The 18810-nt window shown below is 38.9% G+C and overlaps 1 protein-coding gene across 4 annotated transcripts in view; it reads left to right on the top strand.

The window, feature by feature from the left end:
• The first annotated feature begins 17131 nt into the window (after positions 1-17131).
• MAOB (monoamine oxidase B) overlaps positions 17132-18810 on the top strand; it is a 143891-nt gene continuing 142212 nt past the window's right edge. The window contains exon 1 of one of the 4 annotated variants that reach the window (XM_037135766.2): positions 17132-17334. In XM_037135766.2, the coding sequence (XP_036991661.2) occupies positions 17289-17334 (46 nt within the window). In that variant the 5' untranslated portion in view covers positions 17132-17288. The remainder of the gene's footprint in view (positions 17335-18810) is intronic. The other 3 variants (XM_053670576.1, XM_053670575.1, XM_053670574.1) reach the window with 3 other exon arrangements.

Raw genomic sequence — 18810 nt, 5'->3', positions numbered from 1 at the left:
AACACTCAGCAAAGTGGGAATAGAGGGAACATTCCTCAATATAATAAAGGCCATTTATGAGAGACCTACAGCCAATATCATACTCAATGAGTAAAAACTAAAAGCTTTTCCACTAAGATCAGGAACAAGACAAGGATGTCCACCTTCAACACTTCTATTCAATATAGTATTAGAAGTTTTGGCCACAGCGATCAGGCAGGAAAAGGAAATAAAAGGCATCCAAATAGGAAAGGAGGAAACAAAACTGTCACTGTTTGCAGATGACATGATAGTGTACATGGAAAATCCTATAGACTCTACCCAAAAACTGCTCAGACTAATAAATGAATTTGGCAAAAACAGCAGGATACAAAGTCAATATCCAGATATCAAAGACATTTTTGTATACAAACAATGAATCAGCAGAAGCAGAAATCAAGGAAAAAATCCCATTCGATATAGCAAAAAGAAAAATAAAATATCTGGGAATAAACCTAACCAAGGAGGTAAAAGACCTGTATGCAGAAAACTACACAGCACTGAAGAAAGAAATCAGGGAAGACACAAACAAATGGAAACATATACCTTGTTCATGGATTGCAAGAATTAACATCATCAAAATGTCCATACTACCCAAAGCAATATACAGATTCAATGCAATACCTATTAAAGTACCAATGGCATATTTCACAGACATAGAACAAACACTTCAGAAATTTATATGGAATCATAAACGAGCCCGAATAGCAGCTGCTCTTTTGAGAAAAAAGAACAAAGTAGGAGGGATCACAATACCTGATATCAAACTGTATTACAAAGCCACTGTAATCAAAACAGCCTGGTACTGGCATAAAAACAGGCACATAGACCAATGGAACAGAACAGAGAGCCCAGAAATCAACCCAACCCTCTACAGTCAATTAATATTTGTCAAAGGGGGCAGTAACATAAAATGGAGTAAGGATAGCCTCTTCAACAAATGGTGTTGGGAGAACTGGACAGCTACGTGCAAAAAAATGAAACTTGAGCACCAACTTACACCATACACCAAAATTAATTCAAGGTGGATAAAAGACTTAAATATAAGCCATGACACCATTAAAGTCCTAGAGGAGAACATTGGCAAGAAAATCTCAGATATTCCACGCAGCAACATTTTTACGGATATTTCCCCTACAGCAATGAATATAAAGGAAAGAATAAACAAATGGGATCTCATCAAAATAAAAAGCTTCTGCGTGGCTAAAGAAAACAGTATTAAATTAGCAAGACAACCAACTGTATGGGAAATCATATTTACCAATGATACCTCAGACAAAGGTTTAATCTCCAAAATATACAAAGAACTTACACGACTCCACTCTAGGAAGACGTTGAACCCAATTAAAAAATGGGAAAAGGACTTGAACAGACACTTCTCTAAAGAGGACATACAGAATATCCAGAGACACATGAAGAGATGCTCAATATCGTTAGCTATCAGGGAGATGCAAATTAAAACCACAATGAGATACCACTTTACACCCGTCAGGATGGCTATCATAAACAAAGCAACAAACAGCAGATGTTGGAGAGGGTGTGGGGAAAAGGGGCCCTTAGTTCACTGTGTGTGGGAGTGCAGACTGGTACAACCATTATGGAAAACAGTATGGAATTTTCTCAGAAAAATAAAAATGGACCTGCCTTTTGACCCAGCAATTCCACTGCTAGGATTATATCCTAAGAATCCTAAAACATCAATATCAAAGAACCTATGCACCACAATGTTCATAGCAGCACAATTTACAATAGCCAAGAGTTGGAAGCAACCTAGGTGCCCATCAGTAAATGAATGGATCCAAAAATTGTGGTACATATACACAATGGAATTCTATGCTGCAGAGAGAAAGAAGGAACTACTACCCTTTGCAACAACATGGATGGAACTGGAAAGCATTATGCTGAGTGAAATAAGCCAGGGGTTGAAAGACAAATACCATATGATCTCACCTTTAACAGGAAGCTAAACAACAAAACAAACAAGCAAGCAGAAAACAAAACAAAACAAAAAAACCAAAGACACTGGAATAGAGAACAAGGGGATAGTGACCAGAGGGGAGAAGGAAGGGAAGTTATGGGGGAAATGGGGGAGGGATTTGGAGGAACAAATAGGAAGGACACAGGGATGAGAACTAAGAGGGGTGGAAATGGGAGGGAGGTGGGGAGCAAGGGGCGGGGGAGGCTGGGATGGGAAAAATAGACAAAAAAACTTTACTTGAAAAATAACTAAATAAAGTTAAAAAAAAGAGAGATGCAAATTAAAACCACAATAAGATACCACTTTACACCAGTCAGGATGGCTATAATAGGCAAGGCAGCAAACAGCAAATGTTGGAGAGGTTGTGGGGAAAAGGGGACCTTAGTTCACTGTTGGTGGGATTGCAGACTGGTACAACCATTATGGAAAACAGTATGGAATTTTCTCAGAAAAATAAAAATTGACCTGCCTTTTGACCCAGCAATGCCACTGCTAGGATTATACCCCAAGAATCCTAAAACATCAATATCAAAGAACCTATGCACCACAATGTTCATAGCAGCACAATTTACAATAGCCAAGAGTTGGAAGCAACCTAGGTGTCCATCAGTAAACGAATGGATCAAAAAACTGTGGTACATACACCCAATGGAATTCTATGCAGCAGAGAGAAAGAAGGAGCTACTACCTTTTGCAACAACATGGATGGAACTGGAAAGCATTATGCTGAGTGAAATAGGCCAGGCATTGAAGGACAAATACCATATGATCTCACCTTTGACAGGAAGCTAAACAATAAAACAAACAAGCAAACAGAATAAAAACAAAGACACTGAAATAGAGGACAAGTGGGCAGCGACCAGAGGGGAGAGGGAAGGGAATTTAAGGGGAAAAAGGGGGAGGGATGTTGAGGAACAAGTATGAAAGACACAGGGATGAGGACTGGGGTGGGGAATGGCAGGGAGGAGGGAGAACGGGTGGGGGGTGGGGTGGGATGGGAGAAATAGATAAAATAATGTACTTGAACTACAGTAAATGTATAAAATATGAAAAATAAATAAATAAATAAGTAAAAAATAAAAAAAAGAAAATCCTATAGACTCCACCAAAAAACTACTTGACCTAGTAAGTAAATTTGGCAAAACAGCAGGGTTCAAAGTCAATATTAAAAAATCAAAGGCATTTTTATATGCCAACAATGAAATATCAGAAACAGAAATCATAAAAAATTTCATTTAATATAGAATCAAGAAAGTAAAGTACCTAGGAGTAAACCTAACCAAGGTGGTATAAGACCTGTGCTCAGAAAACTACACAACTCTGAAGGAAGAAATTAAGGAAGACACAAATTGATGGAAGCACATACCATGTTCATGGATGGGAAAAATTAACATCACCAAAATGTCCATATTACCCAAAGCAATTTATAGATTTAATGCAGTGCCTATTAAAATAACAATGAGATATTTCACAGACATAGAACAAACATTTCCAAAATTTATATGGGACTGTAAAAGACCCTTAATAGCTGCAGCAATTTGAGAAAAAGAACACATAGTAGGCAGGATCACAATATCTGATATTAAACTATATTACAAGGCCAATAATCAAAACAGTCTGGTACTGGCATAAGAACAAATGCATAGACCAATGGAACATAATGGAGAGCTCAGAAATAAACCCAGATCTCTACAGTCAATTAATATTTAACAAAGGGGGGAGACTTAAATATAAGTCATGACACTATAAAAATTCTAGAGGAGAACATAGGCATGAAAATCTCAGATATTCCATGTGACAATATTTTCACCGGTATGTTCTCTAGAGCAAGAGACATAAAGGAAAAAAATGAACAAATGGGACTTAATCAAAATTAAAAGCTTCTGCACAACCAAAGAAAACAGCATTAAAATCAAAAGAAAGCCAAGCATATGGGAAAACATATTTGCAGATGATACCTTGGACAAGTGTTTGATCTCCAAAACATATAAAGAACTCACATGACTCTACACCAGGAAGACAAACAATTAAAAAATGGGCAAAAGACTTGAACAGACACTTCTCCAAGGAGGACATACAGAGGGCTCAAAGACATATGAAAAGATGCTCAGCATCACTAGCCACCAGAAAGATGCAAATTAAAACCATAATGAGATACCACTTCACATTGGTCAGAATGGCCATCATAAACAAATCTACAAACAATAAGTGATGGAGGAGTTGTGGAGAAAAGGGAACCCTAGTTCACTGTTGGTGGGAATGCAAACTGGTGCAGCCTCTGTGCAAAACAGTATGGAATTTCCTCAAAAACTAGAAATGGAAATGTCTTTTGACCCAGAGACCCCACTTTTGGGATTATACTCTAAGAATTCTGAATCACCAATTCAAAAGAACCTATACACCCCAGTGTTCATTGTAGCACAATTCACAATAGCCAAGTGCTGGAAGCAACATAGGTACCCATCAGTAAATTAGTGAATAAAAAATTGTGGTACATTTACACCATGGAATACTATGCAGCAGAAAGAAAGAAGGAGCTCCTACCATTTGTGACAGCATGTATGGAACTAGAGAGCATTATGCTAAGTGAAACAAGCCAGGTGGTGAAAGAGAAATACCTTTCATGTGTCCCCTGCTGGGAACTGGCCTGCAGGGAACCAGCCTGAAACCCAAGCATGTGCCCTGACTGGGAATCGAACCGCAATTGCCTGGTTCGCAGGCCCTTGCTCAATCCACTGAGCTACACCAGCCAGGGTTGAGAAATACCATATGATCTCACCTGTAAATGGAACCTAATCAGCAAAACAAAGAAGAAAGCAAAATATAATCAGAGACATTGAGGTAAAGAACAAACTGACAGTAACCAGAGAGGAGGGGTAAGAAGGGTAATAGGGGATAATAGGGAAGAGGCTATCAAGGACATACATAAAGGACATATGGATCAAGTCAAAGGGGGCAGGTTCGAGGGTGGTAGGTGGGGTGGGTGGGGCAGAGGGGCATGTTGGGGTGAAAAATGGAGAAAAAAGTACTTGAACAACAATGAAAATAAATAAATAAGAAACTTAATGGTTTACTAAAATAAGAGCTAAAAAGATTGGAAAACTTTATTTTCTTTATAATACAGCAAATCCTTTATTACTCAACATTGTTGTACAATATTTTTGAAATTAATACAAATTTAGTAACCAAATACCTATTGTAAAATCATTGGAACAGCATAAAATATGCCTAATAAAATTAGTCAATATATTTGAAAATATTTTTTCTGAAAAATTTGATAAATACACACAAGTAGGATGCGTAACATTCCTCATGCATCTATCACCCAACTTCAATATCTCTTTATTTTGTCAGTCTTATATTTTTACAGCTACCACTATGTTTTTGTAGTGTATTTTAAAGAAAATGTAAAACGTGTTCTTTCACCCTCAAATATTTATTATGCATTTATAATAATAAGTATATTTTATATAAAACAACCATGTTCTTATCACATATGTCAAAATGAACAATAATTGCTTAATATCAGTTAGTAGCCTGTCCGTAGTCAAATTTATCCATTTGTTTCCAAAACACAGTTAGTTTACTCTAATTAGGATCTGAACAAGTCTACATATTGCATTTGGTTGAGTTTGTTAAATTTCTTTTATAGTGAGCGTAATTTGATCTTTTTGTTGTACGATTTAAGAAACATGCTAGAATTTCAGAGACTCTTGCAATTCTTAATATAATAATAATTACACTGTAGATGGCCAGATATCTGTGAGTGAATGGTCATAGTATCAGAACATTAGACTGTAGTTTAGAACTTTTGGATAGAGGACTTCTTCCAAGTGACACACAAAGAACTAAAAGTAAGATCAGTGCCTTTGTCATATAGTCTTTTTCAGAAAATATATAAAAACTGAGTTGAACTTTGTTAGCTTTGTGAAAACCTCATAGTTGAAATTTTTCAACTTAAAAAAAAATACTTCCAAGCCCTGGCTGGTGTAGCTCAGTGGATTGAGCACGGGCCTGGGAACCAGAGTATCATGGTTCAATTCCCAGTCAGGGCACATGCCTGGGTTACAGGCTAGTTCCCAGCAGAGGATACACAAGAGGCAACCATACATTGATATTTCTCTCCCTATCTCCTTCCCTTCCTCTCTAAAAATAAGTAAATAAAATCTTTAAAAAAAACAACCTCCAAAGTACTACCTAAAGTGAAGACTATTTATTAGAGAAATCACAGTAAACTTTGAAGACATTTCTATTGCAGGATTTTTATGGGTGTTAAGGCAGTGGTCCCCAACCTTTTTGGCACCAGGGACCACTTTCATGGAGGATAATTTTTTCATGAAAGACTATTTTATTATGGATGGCGGTGGTTGGGGGAAGGGATGTTTTCGAGATGATTCAAGTGCATTACATTCAAGCTCACCTCCTTCTGTGTGGCCCAGTTCCTAACAGGCCCTGATTGGTACTGCTCTGAGGTTGAGGACCCCTGTTATAACAAAGTACAATAGATTGGGTGGCTTAAACAACAAAAATTTGTTATGGTTTTGGAGGCTGAGAAGTCTGAGACCAGGGTGACAGCATAACTGCGTTCTGGTGAGGCTTCCTGGCTTGTAGACGGCCACCTTTTTTGCTATATCTTCACATTGCAGAAGGAGAGAATGAGAGATGGGGGATGGAGAAGAAAATTAGGAGAGAGGGAGTGAGGGGGTGAGAGAGGAGGACAGAGAGTGTTTCTTGGTGTCTCTTTTTAATGTGTCAATCTAATCATTAGGGCTCCACTTTCATCTAAACCTAATCACCTTTCAAGTACCCCACTTTTAAACATTACATTGGGGATAAGGATTCAACATATGACTTTTGAAAAGGGGGATCAATTTAATTCATCGCACATGGGAACCAAGGGTGTGGAAGGACATAAAGGATATAGTTCTATAAATACCAGCACAGCACCAGTGTATTAAGATATTTGTGCCACCATTCTCTTGGGAAAGGCACAAGTAGAAAGTAAATTTAACAGTTTTTCTTTCCCTAAGTAGGAACTCTACTCTATGAGTGCCTTGGATGAAGTAGGAAAAAAAATGAAACTGAGATTGTAAGAAGCATAATAGTGACCTATATAAAGTGTGGGAAAGCAAAGCTCAAGAAAGGCAGACAGTTCTTTTGAGTTTTCACTAGTTCTGGGTCCAGATGAGGCTGTTGGATAGCTGGACTCTTGTTAGAAACTAGAGTAAAAGTTCTGTAAGAGTAAGATTTGGGTCTTTGTGTCATTACTGTTTCTAGCACTTAGCAGAGTATCTACCCAGGGATCACTATTCAATCAATACATAGATATGTGGACTATTTAATCCTCATGGAATTAAAGTGACAACACATGTGCAATGGTTGTTGTGCACCTGTCAGCCAGACTGGCTATATATGAAGGGGTGAGAAGATGTAAATGTGTTCTTTGCTCTCAAGGAAGACATTCATATTCAACAAATATAGTTTTAACTGAGTGATACCATCTGTGTTTTAGGGATTCAGTGTAAGGAGAGGTGAAGTAGGCTTGAGTACCTGGGAAGGCTAATGGGAACAGAGAGATTGAGCTAGACACTTCAGGAGAGGCAAAGGATTTGGGGAGGCAGATGGACAGAACAGTCTGTCAATGGGTTGGCAAAGACAAAGAGCAAGGAAAGAACAAAGATGTAGAGGATTGAATGAGTCTGGGTGATGGCAAAGAGGCTTGCTCAAAGGGTGTGCACATAGAATTGTAGTTAGAGCTGCTTTTAGCAAGGAATAAAGTCAGCTCAATGGATGCAATGAAGTCAGGTCATGTGGGTAGAACAAGGACAAGGTTAATCACATTTATTCATCTTTTCTCTTAATATTTCTGCATTTGAGACATTGTAAGGAAAATTTCCCCTACTCCCAGTTTATAAAAGATTTCACCCATGTTATCTTTTAGCACTTGTATAATTTAATTTTTTGCATTTAAATTCCCATCTGGGATTCAATTTTATCTTTTATTTTATGACTACTTATTTAGTAACAGTTCTATCTTTGGGACGGCATGTTATAAAAACACAGAAGTCAGCTTGAAGGAGCACCCACTGACAATTTGAGCACCCAAATAAATAAAAACAATGGATTATAACCCATAGAATAAAATAAGGATCAGTGAGTCTATACTGCTGTAAATAATAAGTGAATACATTGATGTTTTGAAGAATAAGATATTTAAATAGTTTTACAGTATCTCTTCACAAAATAGTTATTCAATATTAATACAAAACAATAAAAAGTGACTTTAGAGTAAAAGTTTGGAAGATACCACCTTAATCAAGATATCAAAATTAACATTACTAGTAATGAGACCAATTTTAATTATACCTGATAGGATGCAGTTAGAAGGAAAGAGACACAGTTCGGCGATATTTCAGCCAAAGATGTATGATATGAATGTAATCACAAGAAAATATCAGAGAAACCCAAATTGAGAGACATTCTATAAAAGTCCTCGAATAAGTAAGTTCTTCTAGAATGTTAAGTTCATGTAAATCTAGACAACACAGAGCTGTTCTGAATTAAAGAGATAACACAAGTAAACAAAACATGTGATTCAGGCTAGAGTCTTTTTGCTACAAAGGTCATCATAGGATGATGACAAAACTTGAATAAAGTCTAAGGACTAGATGGTAATTATGAATCAATGTTAATTTTCTCATTTTGAGGGTCACATTGTGGTTATGTAAGAGAATGACTGTTCACAAAAAATACACAAAGTATTTTGTTGGGGTGGTGTTGAAACATGTAAACAACTTATTTTCAAATCCTCTGGGAATAAAAGGTTCTTTGTGCTGTACTAGCACTTTTCTGTAAGCTTGAGCCTGTTTAAAATAACATGGTTACAGAAAAATACAACCTCCATCTTTCTGTCACTAATTTTGAGGTTTATTTTTTTATCACATAGCAAATTCCCATGTGGGATTGATACATTTATTAAGTTCCATTCTATTTGTTTGTCTACTCGTGACTTAATACCTCTCTGATTTAGTCATACAGGCTTCAAAGTGTTTTCGTATGTAATAAGCCCAGCTGTTTGCTTCCCTTTATTTTTTCTCTTCTTTTTCAGGATTTTTCTGGCTATGCCAAGATAAAACCACCTTTATTTGCATATCCTTTAGGTAAAACTCAAATCAGTGAAAAAAGTATTGCAGATAACAAGAGATTTTAATAAACTAATAGGTTTTAAAGAAATATACAAAACATGGAAGTCTTCCATTAAAAAAAGTATCATACTCAAAGATATGATAAAGCAGAAGGTCTCATTCACAATAAAAAAGAAAGAAAGAAAATGCCTAGGCATAAACTTAACAAGATACAGCCAAATGCTATATATGAAAAACTACAAAAAAAGTTTGGAAATATACAAGATTATGCTTGAACAGGTGAAAAAACATTCATGTTCTTGAGTAAATAGATTTAATATCATAAAACAGATCCCAATAAAAATCATCTGTCAGCCCTCTTTGGGGATTGTCTCAGCTGCTGAGAGTTGCATCACCATCCCCAGGTAGCCCACATCAAATGAAGGTTTGAAGCAGGAGCCTAGCTCCTGTTCCAAGGGGATAACAATTCTGGAGGGCCGTTCCAGAGCCAGAGCTTGGCTGAAGCTTCCATCGATACTTTATCTAGCTCAACTTCTTCAATTTCCTGCTTTTCTTTCCCTTCTGCAGGTGTAGCTTTTGAGAGCACTCCCTAATAAATATTCAGCTTACTAACCTCTGTTAAAGTATTTAAACAAGGAGGCAATTAGACAGAAGTGGCTCTGATGCCTTGCTAGCTTACGAAAGCAAACCAGAACCTAAGCCAGAAACAATGCACTCCTATCTGAGAACATAAACTTTAAGAACAACTGGTCACAAACAGCCAGCTAGACTGGCTGTTTGTTCCTTAAATAAGGCAGCCTGAGACTCTAGCCAATCGAATAATCTCCTTGCTTGTTTTCCACATCTGCCCTGTAAAAGCCTTGCCTCCCCAGCTCTATTCATGGAACACTCCTAACCCACTTCCTGTTTGGCACTGCCTCACTCAAATAGCTGTTTGGTCAAATAAACTTCTTATTTGAATGAGCCTCAGTTTATCTTTTAATACCTGTATCTCAAAGTTTGCTTCTTGGGTAATCCAGGTACCCTCAGCCTCATGCTTTAGGCACAAGGTCTACTACCTCTAGAGAGGATTACCTCAATCCAATTTTGATACTGCTAGATCTTTTTAAAAAATATCCTTTGTTGATTATGCTATTAAAATTGTCCCATTTATTCTCCCCTTTATTCCACTCCTCCTTGCACAGTATTCCCCCGCACCTTAGTTCATGTCCATGAGTCATACATATAAGTTCTTTGGCTTCTCCATTTCCTATGCTATCCTTAACCTACCCCTGTCTATTTTGTACCTACCAATTTTGCTTCTTATTCCCTGTATCTTTTCCCCCCATTCTCCCTGCTCCCCCCGCCCCCGGCGGTAACCCTCCATGTGATCTCCGTTTCTCTGATTCTTTTCCTGTTCTAGTTGTTTGCTTAGTTTGTTTTTGTTTTTAGTTCAGCTGTTATAGTTTTTAATTTGTTGTCATTTTACTATTCATAGTTTCTTATCTTTAATCAATATGAAATGTTAAAGGGACTTATCTAAGAAATAGAAGATAAAAACTATAAACAGTAAAATGACAACAAACTCACAACTATTAACTCATATTGCTACATACTTGAGAAATGGTAACTTCTTGTAGTGGCTGCAGTTTGCTCCACTTGTGGAATATTTTTCTTCCCTTGTAGATGCCTGGCTTATAAAACATGATGATGCTATCTTCTGAAGAGGCTCTGTACCACTAGCCATACTCAGCTGCTGGTCCACAATTTTGGTTGTACCACCACCGACAAATGGATATTAGTGGGAGCTTCTAGACATTCTAATTATGCAATATGTTACATATATGGAATGTACATTATTATGTATAATAATTATAAAGTTATAATTGCAATATAATTAATTAATCAATAATACATTAATATATGTATATATGGTATATATTTGTTTTATTATGTTTAATATTATATACTAAATTTCAGAGATATGTTCACATTTTTTACCTTTTGTAATATATTTCAGGTTTTTACAGTGTATTGCCCATTTTCTATTTCCCTTATTTTTACAGTTGTTCATAGTTTAAACCAATAAGAGTCTCAACATTCATAGTGAAGAATAATTAATGCATTCATTTCAATCATTTCATATAAACTGGATTATTATTACTTAGAAGAGTTCAAGTTAACTCAAGCCACAGTCATTAGCAAAATTTTGTGATGTGTAATCTTCCCCACCAGGAATATGTCTTGTTGCAGTAGTCATCTATAAGTGGAGCTCCTTTTCTCATCTGATCACCGTAGTTACCAGACTCTTGATTGCAATCATCATTTTGATTCTACATGACACAAATAAGAAAACATGGAGAGATTATTTAAATTCAGAATTACATAAAGGTAGCCAAAGGATTGATTCTGTATCAGTAACTACACACTATAAAATCAGTATAATATAAATGAGAATAATTAATTGAAAGTAACTCTATTCAACAACTAATAATTGTTCTGTTTAGTGGGACTCTAATATTAATTTCTAATTTTCATTTCCCAAAAGAATTGGGGAAAACCCTTAACCTGGTGTTCTTAGGAAATGACTGTTCTGGTATTTCTTTTCCTGAGCTGAATATTTTGCTGTTTACTCTTCATCTGTGTGCCCCACACAGTCCTTGTTGCATTGTTACTGGATGAGTATTAGGCCTAGAGTGGGTCTGCCTTGGTCTAGCCAGTAGTGTGCGGGTTCTTGACTTTGTGTAGGAAAGATTTCATGACATGAATCTAGGTGATTTTGACAGTGTGCTTATTAAAGCTGGAAGCAGTGAAACAAAGGAAGGGCTTAGGGTAAAAGAAGCAACAGGAGAGAGCTTAGGCAGGGCTTTCTTTAACTCTAAACAGTAGAAGTTTCAGTAAAAGAAGTGAGCTCATTGGGAATTTAGAGAAAAGAAGAGGGCCTTGGAGACAGTTTTGGGGGATAAGCCCAGAATGAGCTGCTGCTGCCCACTACTCCCCGGGGTGCAAGTCTCATGGGGACCCTTACAGTCTAGGACAAAGAAGGCAGATACATGATCTGGCCTCTTTGAACCAGCAAGATCAAAGGGGCCTAGGCATGATCTAGCAAGAGCTCATCATGGGTAGATTTTTGTCTTGAAGTTTTTTTCATCTTTCTTTGGCTGGACAGAATCCTAGGGGAGGTCTCAGGGAAGGGTCTTAGCAGACTATTCATTACTTTTTCAGGTGTTTCCTTCAATATGTTAATTCATCAAAATGCACAAATAGTGGGCTCAAGGGTTATTTTCTGGTTACTTTCAATTTTAAAGAACATCATTGAAGAGGTACCTAGGCCTGTCTGTCTCGGGACAGTCTGGAATGTACATTTTCTTTTAAGTGTCCTTGGTTAGGGAAGATAAAACTGTGTGATTAATTAGCTGACTATAAATTATTTAAATCATTTGGCTTTGTTTAATTATTTTGTGTCAGTTTCTCTTATTCCATTTATCAAGGAATGTCTCTAGTTTCTTACTATCCTGCCTCAACATCATCTGTTCTGATATGTCATTCCTTGTTTAGAAACCCTTATTATGACTTGTGAAAATATTTTTAGTCTCAGCATCACTCATTGTTGTAAAAATCACTTTGGGTACAGTTTGTTTAGTGCTTATGTTGAAAACACAGTTTGCTTTTCTTCAGCATGCTCCGCAACATATCTAAGTATGACCTCTAGCTTTCTGAAGCTTTATAACTTGGTGTCTCTTCCTGACTCATATGTGCTGGGGCCCGCTCCTCTGTGCTGTTCCCTTTTGTCCCTGTCCTGCTCTTGCTATGGCAATTAAGTCATAGGAGAAAGAGCAATACTCTGTGTGTGTGTGTATATATATATATATATATATATATATATATATATGATTTTATATATCTATTTTTAGAGAGAAATGAGGGGAACGAGAAGAGAGGGAGAGAAACATCAATGTGTGGTGCCCCTACTGGGAACCTGGCTTGCAACCCAGGTGTGTGCCCTGACTGGGAATCAAACTGTTGAACCTTTGGTTTGCAGGCCAACACTCAAGCCACTGAGCCACACCAGCCAGGGCCATACTCTGGTTCTTTGGACAGGAAGAGTTATTTCTCTTCCATCTCAGCCTTGTCTTTATAAGCCAGCTCAGTGCATCTGCATCTCAGTCCAATGTCCCATGACTTTGACATGGGTTGAAGTTGGGTATTTACAGCTCTAGGGCTGCTTGAGGATGTGATTCCCCTCTAACCAGGTCCTTGAGTCCAAAAGCAAGTCCTTGGCCCACTGAAAATTCCCTTGTTATCTTCTTGAGGATTTGGACACCCCCATATTAGGATCCAAACTGATGATGGATACTTCACTGGGTAGAATAAGAGGCCATATAACATTTACAATTGTTAACTTGTTGAAATTCCAATTTAACATTTTTAACGAGTTGTCCTGCCTGCAATGGCTGACCCTTTCATCAGTTGATAGAGCAGTGTATATTAAAAAAAAAGATTAACAGAGAAGTTGGGATGAAGAAACTGGTAAGCTTTAAAGAATCTAATTTTTAAAAAAATTCTATCCTCTGTCAAGCTTCTAGTTTTCCAAAAAACAGAAGAAGAAATGCACAACTTAGATAACATCAGGTGAACTCTGTTCTGCACAGCCTGTCTCTTTATTGAAACATCCTATGGCAACATGAGAAACTCACTGAAATATCTGTTAATGAAAAGATGGACAGTAAGAAAGAATAACAAGATTTTATCTCTTTGGCAGTCTTTTAATAAAATAAAATAAAAGGAAAGTGGGTTAATTTTAATTGATGAAAGAAACATGCATTTCATCAAGTTGGGAAGGCAAATAATCACTGCTTGGGGCAAAGAGCATTCCTCTGTGTTTGGTTAGAGGTGTTAACCATTAATCCATTGGAACATAATTTAAGTTAATTGTTATTGCCTGCTTTCATATTTGGTTTTCTAGGATTATAACGATTTCTTATTTATAAGGGCTTATTTCCAATGATAAGTAAAGTGCCTGACACAGTGTTGGTGCTCAATAAAATCTCCTTTAATGGATAAATAAGAGATAATGCATGATCCTTTCCTGCAGGAATTTATTATCTACTTGGGAAGAGAAGACACAAACACACACAAAATAAATTATATTTTCTATCACTTCATTTATTGTTAATTTTCCACAATTTTATTCTTTTAATTAGAATTACTTTTGTGGTGTTTCTAACAAGCCCTAAAGGTAGTCAAAGATGTTCTTTGTATCCTGGACTGTGTCCAATTATTCCAATACTCTAGCCTCAGGCTTGCTTTTTAACCGACTAGTGTGCTCCTCTTCCTCAATAGTTGGTTAACCCTGATTCATTCTTCAAGTCCCAGCAGAAAAGTAATTTTCTCCTGGGGGTCCTCTGTGATTACCTGTACTAGGCTATCTGTCTCTGCTGCATGTTCCAGTGCAACATTCATTGTATTTGTAGTTACTATACCCAGATGTCTTCCCTGATAGAGTGTGAGCCATAAGAGAGTAGGGGCAGCCTTCATCTTTTTCACCTCTTCCCATGGGCTCAGCATAGCAGGTGTTTCATAAATGCTTTTATAAAACAGACATCTTCCCACTAGGCTCATCTTGAGATAGATAAGAGGCTCTGGAGAATGGAGCTGGCTCTGGAACTGATGGATAACAGAGGAACAGAGAAGAGAATTTGCTTAAGGTGTGTGGTCCATGAACCATCTGCAGTACCATCACTTGGAGCTTGTTAGAATGTAGCTTCTCAGACATCACACCTGGGCAATTCGTATGCATGTTCAAGTCTGAGAAGCACTGCTTTTAGAGTCTGGGACCACAGGCTCAAGTTTTAAGACCAGGAACCATTGTATATCAAAGCAGGAGAGATAAAGTTTCTAGAATCCAAGTCAGAGCTGGTCCAAGATGTTTTCTGCCACCAGTAACTTCTCTGTCACAGGCATGAGCAAACCCTTTTCCAGTCTCAGGGCAGCAGAAGCTCAGGATACTTTGGTAGCAGGTGGATACATTGACTAGGGTGGGATGACAAGAATGTTTGCTTCATCAATTCACCAGACCTGGAGCCAGCATCCCACTGTAGCTAGCTAACCTGAACAAAAACACTATATATAGTTATTTCTTCAAAAGTTACCCTACATTAGCCCTGGCTGGTGTAGCTCAGTGGATTGAGTGCAGGCCTGCGAACCAGACAATTGAGGTTCGATTCCCAGTCAGGGGACATGCCAGGCCACTTCCCAGCAGGGGACGCACGAAAGGCAACCATACATTGATGTTCTCTCCCTCTCTCCTTCCCTTCCCCTCTAAAGATAAAAAAAAAGTTACCCTACATTGCTTGTTTCCACTTTTCATTCTCAGATGTGGTTTTCCTAGTGGTCTGAAGAAATACACCTCTGTTTTAATTTGAGCCACCTCAGCTAAAATACATGTTATCTTTTTTCTTTTCCTAAATTTACTTTTAAGTATTTTATTAATTTTGATACTATAATAAATGGAATTTTTGAATTTTATTTTCTAATATTTTGACAATATTTCAAGGATTACAATTGAATTTTCTATCTTGATCTCCTTTCAAGCAGTGTTTCTAAATGTACTTTTTAGTTATAATGATAGATTTCTCTTTTTTCCTGTTACAATTTACATTTAATGTGATTTTGTATTAGTTTCAGGTTTACAGTGTAGTGGTTAGACAATCATATGTTTTACAAAGTGACCTTGGCAATGTTTCCAGTACCCACCTGCCACCATTCATAGTTGTTACATTATTGACTATATTCCATATGCTGTACTTTACATCCCTGTGACTACTTTGTAACTACCAATCTGTACTTCTCAATCCCTTCAACCTTGTCACCCAGTCCCCCAACCTTCTGGTAACCCTCAGCCTGTTCTTTGTATCTATGAGTCTATTTCTGTTTTTTTTTTGTTCATTTATGTTGTCCTTTAGATTCCACATGTAAGAGAAATCATATGGTATTTGTCTTTCTCTGACTGACTTCTTTCACTTAGCATAATACCCTCTAAGTCCATCCATGCTATTGCAAATGGTAAGATTTCATTATTTTTTATTGTATATATGTACCACCGCTTTTTTATCCACTGTATGGATAGGCACTTGGGTTGCTTCCATAGTTTGACTATTGGAAATAGTACTGCAGTTGAACATAGAGTTGCATACATTCTTTCTAATTAGTAAACACCTGTAATATTGTTGAATCACTCTTATGTTTGGCAAATCCAGGATCCACTACCCACATCCCAGGGCTATAAATAACTCCCCTTGCTGTTTAACGGTGGGTGTCTGTTATTTCAATCATTTGCAAAGTGTGGCAATTTAAGACTGTTGTTAGATTCTGCATTTGCAATACTAGAGAAGAGTCTTCCTAAGTTAATTGTGGGCATATGGGCAGGGGCATTGGGGAAAGAAGTGGGTATTTGAAAGGAAAATGGGAAATCTGAGAGTCCCACTAAAGTATGTGCCAAGGTTATGGTAACACTGTGTGGTGGGTCAAAATGCATCTCAGAATTTTGCTGGCTTTTTTTTTTCTTTCTGGCTTTTTATCTTGCCTTTGCCAGTCACTATTTTATCTCGCTTCCCTCATGTGTAAAATGGGTTGTGGCAAGGTTCAACTGGATCATGCAATGTAGGCTTTAGCTTTATTAAGTAAGTTGCCTGGCACCTGGAAAGAGCTCAATGAATATTTGTTACTGTCTGTATTGCTCTATTCCGGGAGTAATTGGGGTGCTAGAGGAAGGCATCCCAAACTGCCATGTTCCCAACCCCAAGCTCAATCACGCACTAGGGAGGATGATGGGAAAACACTGTGCAGGAGAAGGCCAAGGGGCGGTGCCTCCAGGAAAGGACTTTTGCAGTCCCCATATCGACCTCTCCACCCAGGAGCTTATCCTTCTGCAAGTCTGAGCCTCGGCCTTGGAGCTGTGGGAGGAGGCAGCGGCCAGCGCTCCACCTTATTAGGGCGTGGACCACCCCCCCCCCACCCTCGGGAGGGACTCTGCTCCCCAGCTACTTGAGCAGGCAATCCAGAGGTTCGGCAGAGGCAGTAGCGCTTCGGTCAGCGCTGCGGGCAGGAGCCGAGACCCAGAGACCAGAGCAGCTGGCACCCAGGTGGCCTGGAGAGGGGCGAGCGTCATGAGCAGAAAATGCGACGTGGTCGTGGTGGGGGGCGGTATCTCAGGTCAGTTGTGGCTGTGTGTCCTTCTTCTTGCTCCAGCACTCGGAGAAGTGAAGGCTAGGAGAGGCACGCAGGGCTGCCAAGGGCGGGGGTTGCGCCTAGGAGCCGTTAGATTCTCCATGCACAGGCGGGATCTACCAACTGTGTCCAGGGTGACGCACTGAACGCTTCCTCAGGGGGAGTATTTGGTGCACCCTTGACAGAAAAGCGTGGGGCTGGAAGTCTGTCGGAGGTATGAGGCTTTGTCTCCCCTGGAGAGTGCCAAATCTATGCTTGCTGTAATTTTCCAAGCAAGAGGTAAGGGGGAGGGCAGGAGAGGGACTCCTACTTGCGGTTAGCAAAGGTCTGTCACTTGCCCCAAGAGAAGATCAGTCACTTGATCCAACCGGACCTGGGCACTCCACACCCACGCTTGGAGCAGGCATGCACCACAACGTATTGTTATCCTGACAGGAAAATGGCCTTGAACAGCTCCCGGTTCAGAAAGAAGGGGTTGAACTCCAGGGCAATCAATTGCCAAAGACCCTCCTGACCCCGATTCTCTGGGGTTCGATGATTGTCATGGTCCTACCTGGGGCTGCAGGGCCTTCTTGGGAAATGTCTCTTGTCTCATACGCTCCTCCTTCCCCCACCAACCCAGGACAGCCAAACCACCCAGCAGGGCTGGGGTGGAAAAACTTGGTTCTCTCTGGCCCAATCCATATTTGGCAGATATGGGGTCAGAGACTACCCTATGAGAAATGAAAGTGGGGGAGGGTGGCTGTTCACACAGAGGGGCTACCAAAGACAGAAGTCAGAAGGAAGGATGAGGTCGGTGGGGGACCCCACTCTTAAGGAGGGTCAGTCAGATCATATGGGGTGGGGTCAGTGGGAATAAACAATGCTTCCACAACAGCCTGTTTAACAAACCCCTGGGGATGCTTTCTCTGAACACCCAGGGCTTCCTGGTACTTGAGCAATAATTAGGACACCCATGAATATGTTGGCTAAGACTTGCAGATCTCAGGGGCAGGGGTTGGTCTTGTTCCCAGTAAGGTCAGCAGGACCTGACAAGCACAGCAGAGTCATGGTGCTCTGACTCTGCTGTGCTTGTTTTTTTTTTTTTTCTTCTTTTTTTTTATTTAGTTATTTTTCAAGTACAGTTTTTACTGTGCTTGTTGAGCAAACCAAGGCATTGGATGTTGGGTGCTGGCCCTGGTCCGGGGCACCTTCCTCCACTTCAGCCTTCCTTACCTTAGAGTAAGATTTTAGGCTACCACTTCAGTCAGCCTGACCCCCTTGAGCTCACCCATGCTACACTTTGTGCCCAATGCTGCAGGTACATAGATGAATAAACACAGCAGCATGCTGAGGTGGGCCAAGGCTAGATTTAGTTTTCTTTCAACATTTTTGATATCTTCTTTCCTAAAGGAACTTGGACTTAATAGCAAGTCTACCTAGGTATTTTAGAAAGTATTACTAAATGCTTTTTGGTGCTGC

Source organism: Artibeus jamaicensis, unplaced genomic scaffold (genome assembly GCF_021234435.1).
Source record: "Artibeus jamaicensis isolate MK-2021 breed Jamaican fruit bat unplaced genomic scaffold, CSHL_Jam_final contig_60, whole genome shotgun sequence".
Taxonomy (NCBI): Eukaryota; Metazoa; Chordata; class Mammalia; order Chiroptera; family Phyllostomidae; genus Artibeus; species Artibeus jamaicensis.
Note: the sequence above shows the minus strand (reverse complement) of the source record. Positions and strands in the feature narration are given on the sequence as shown.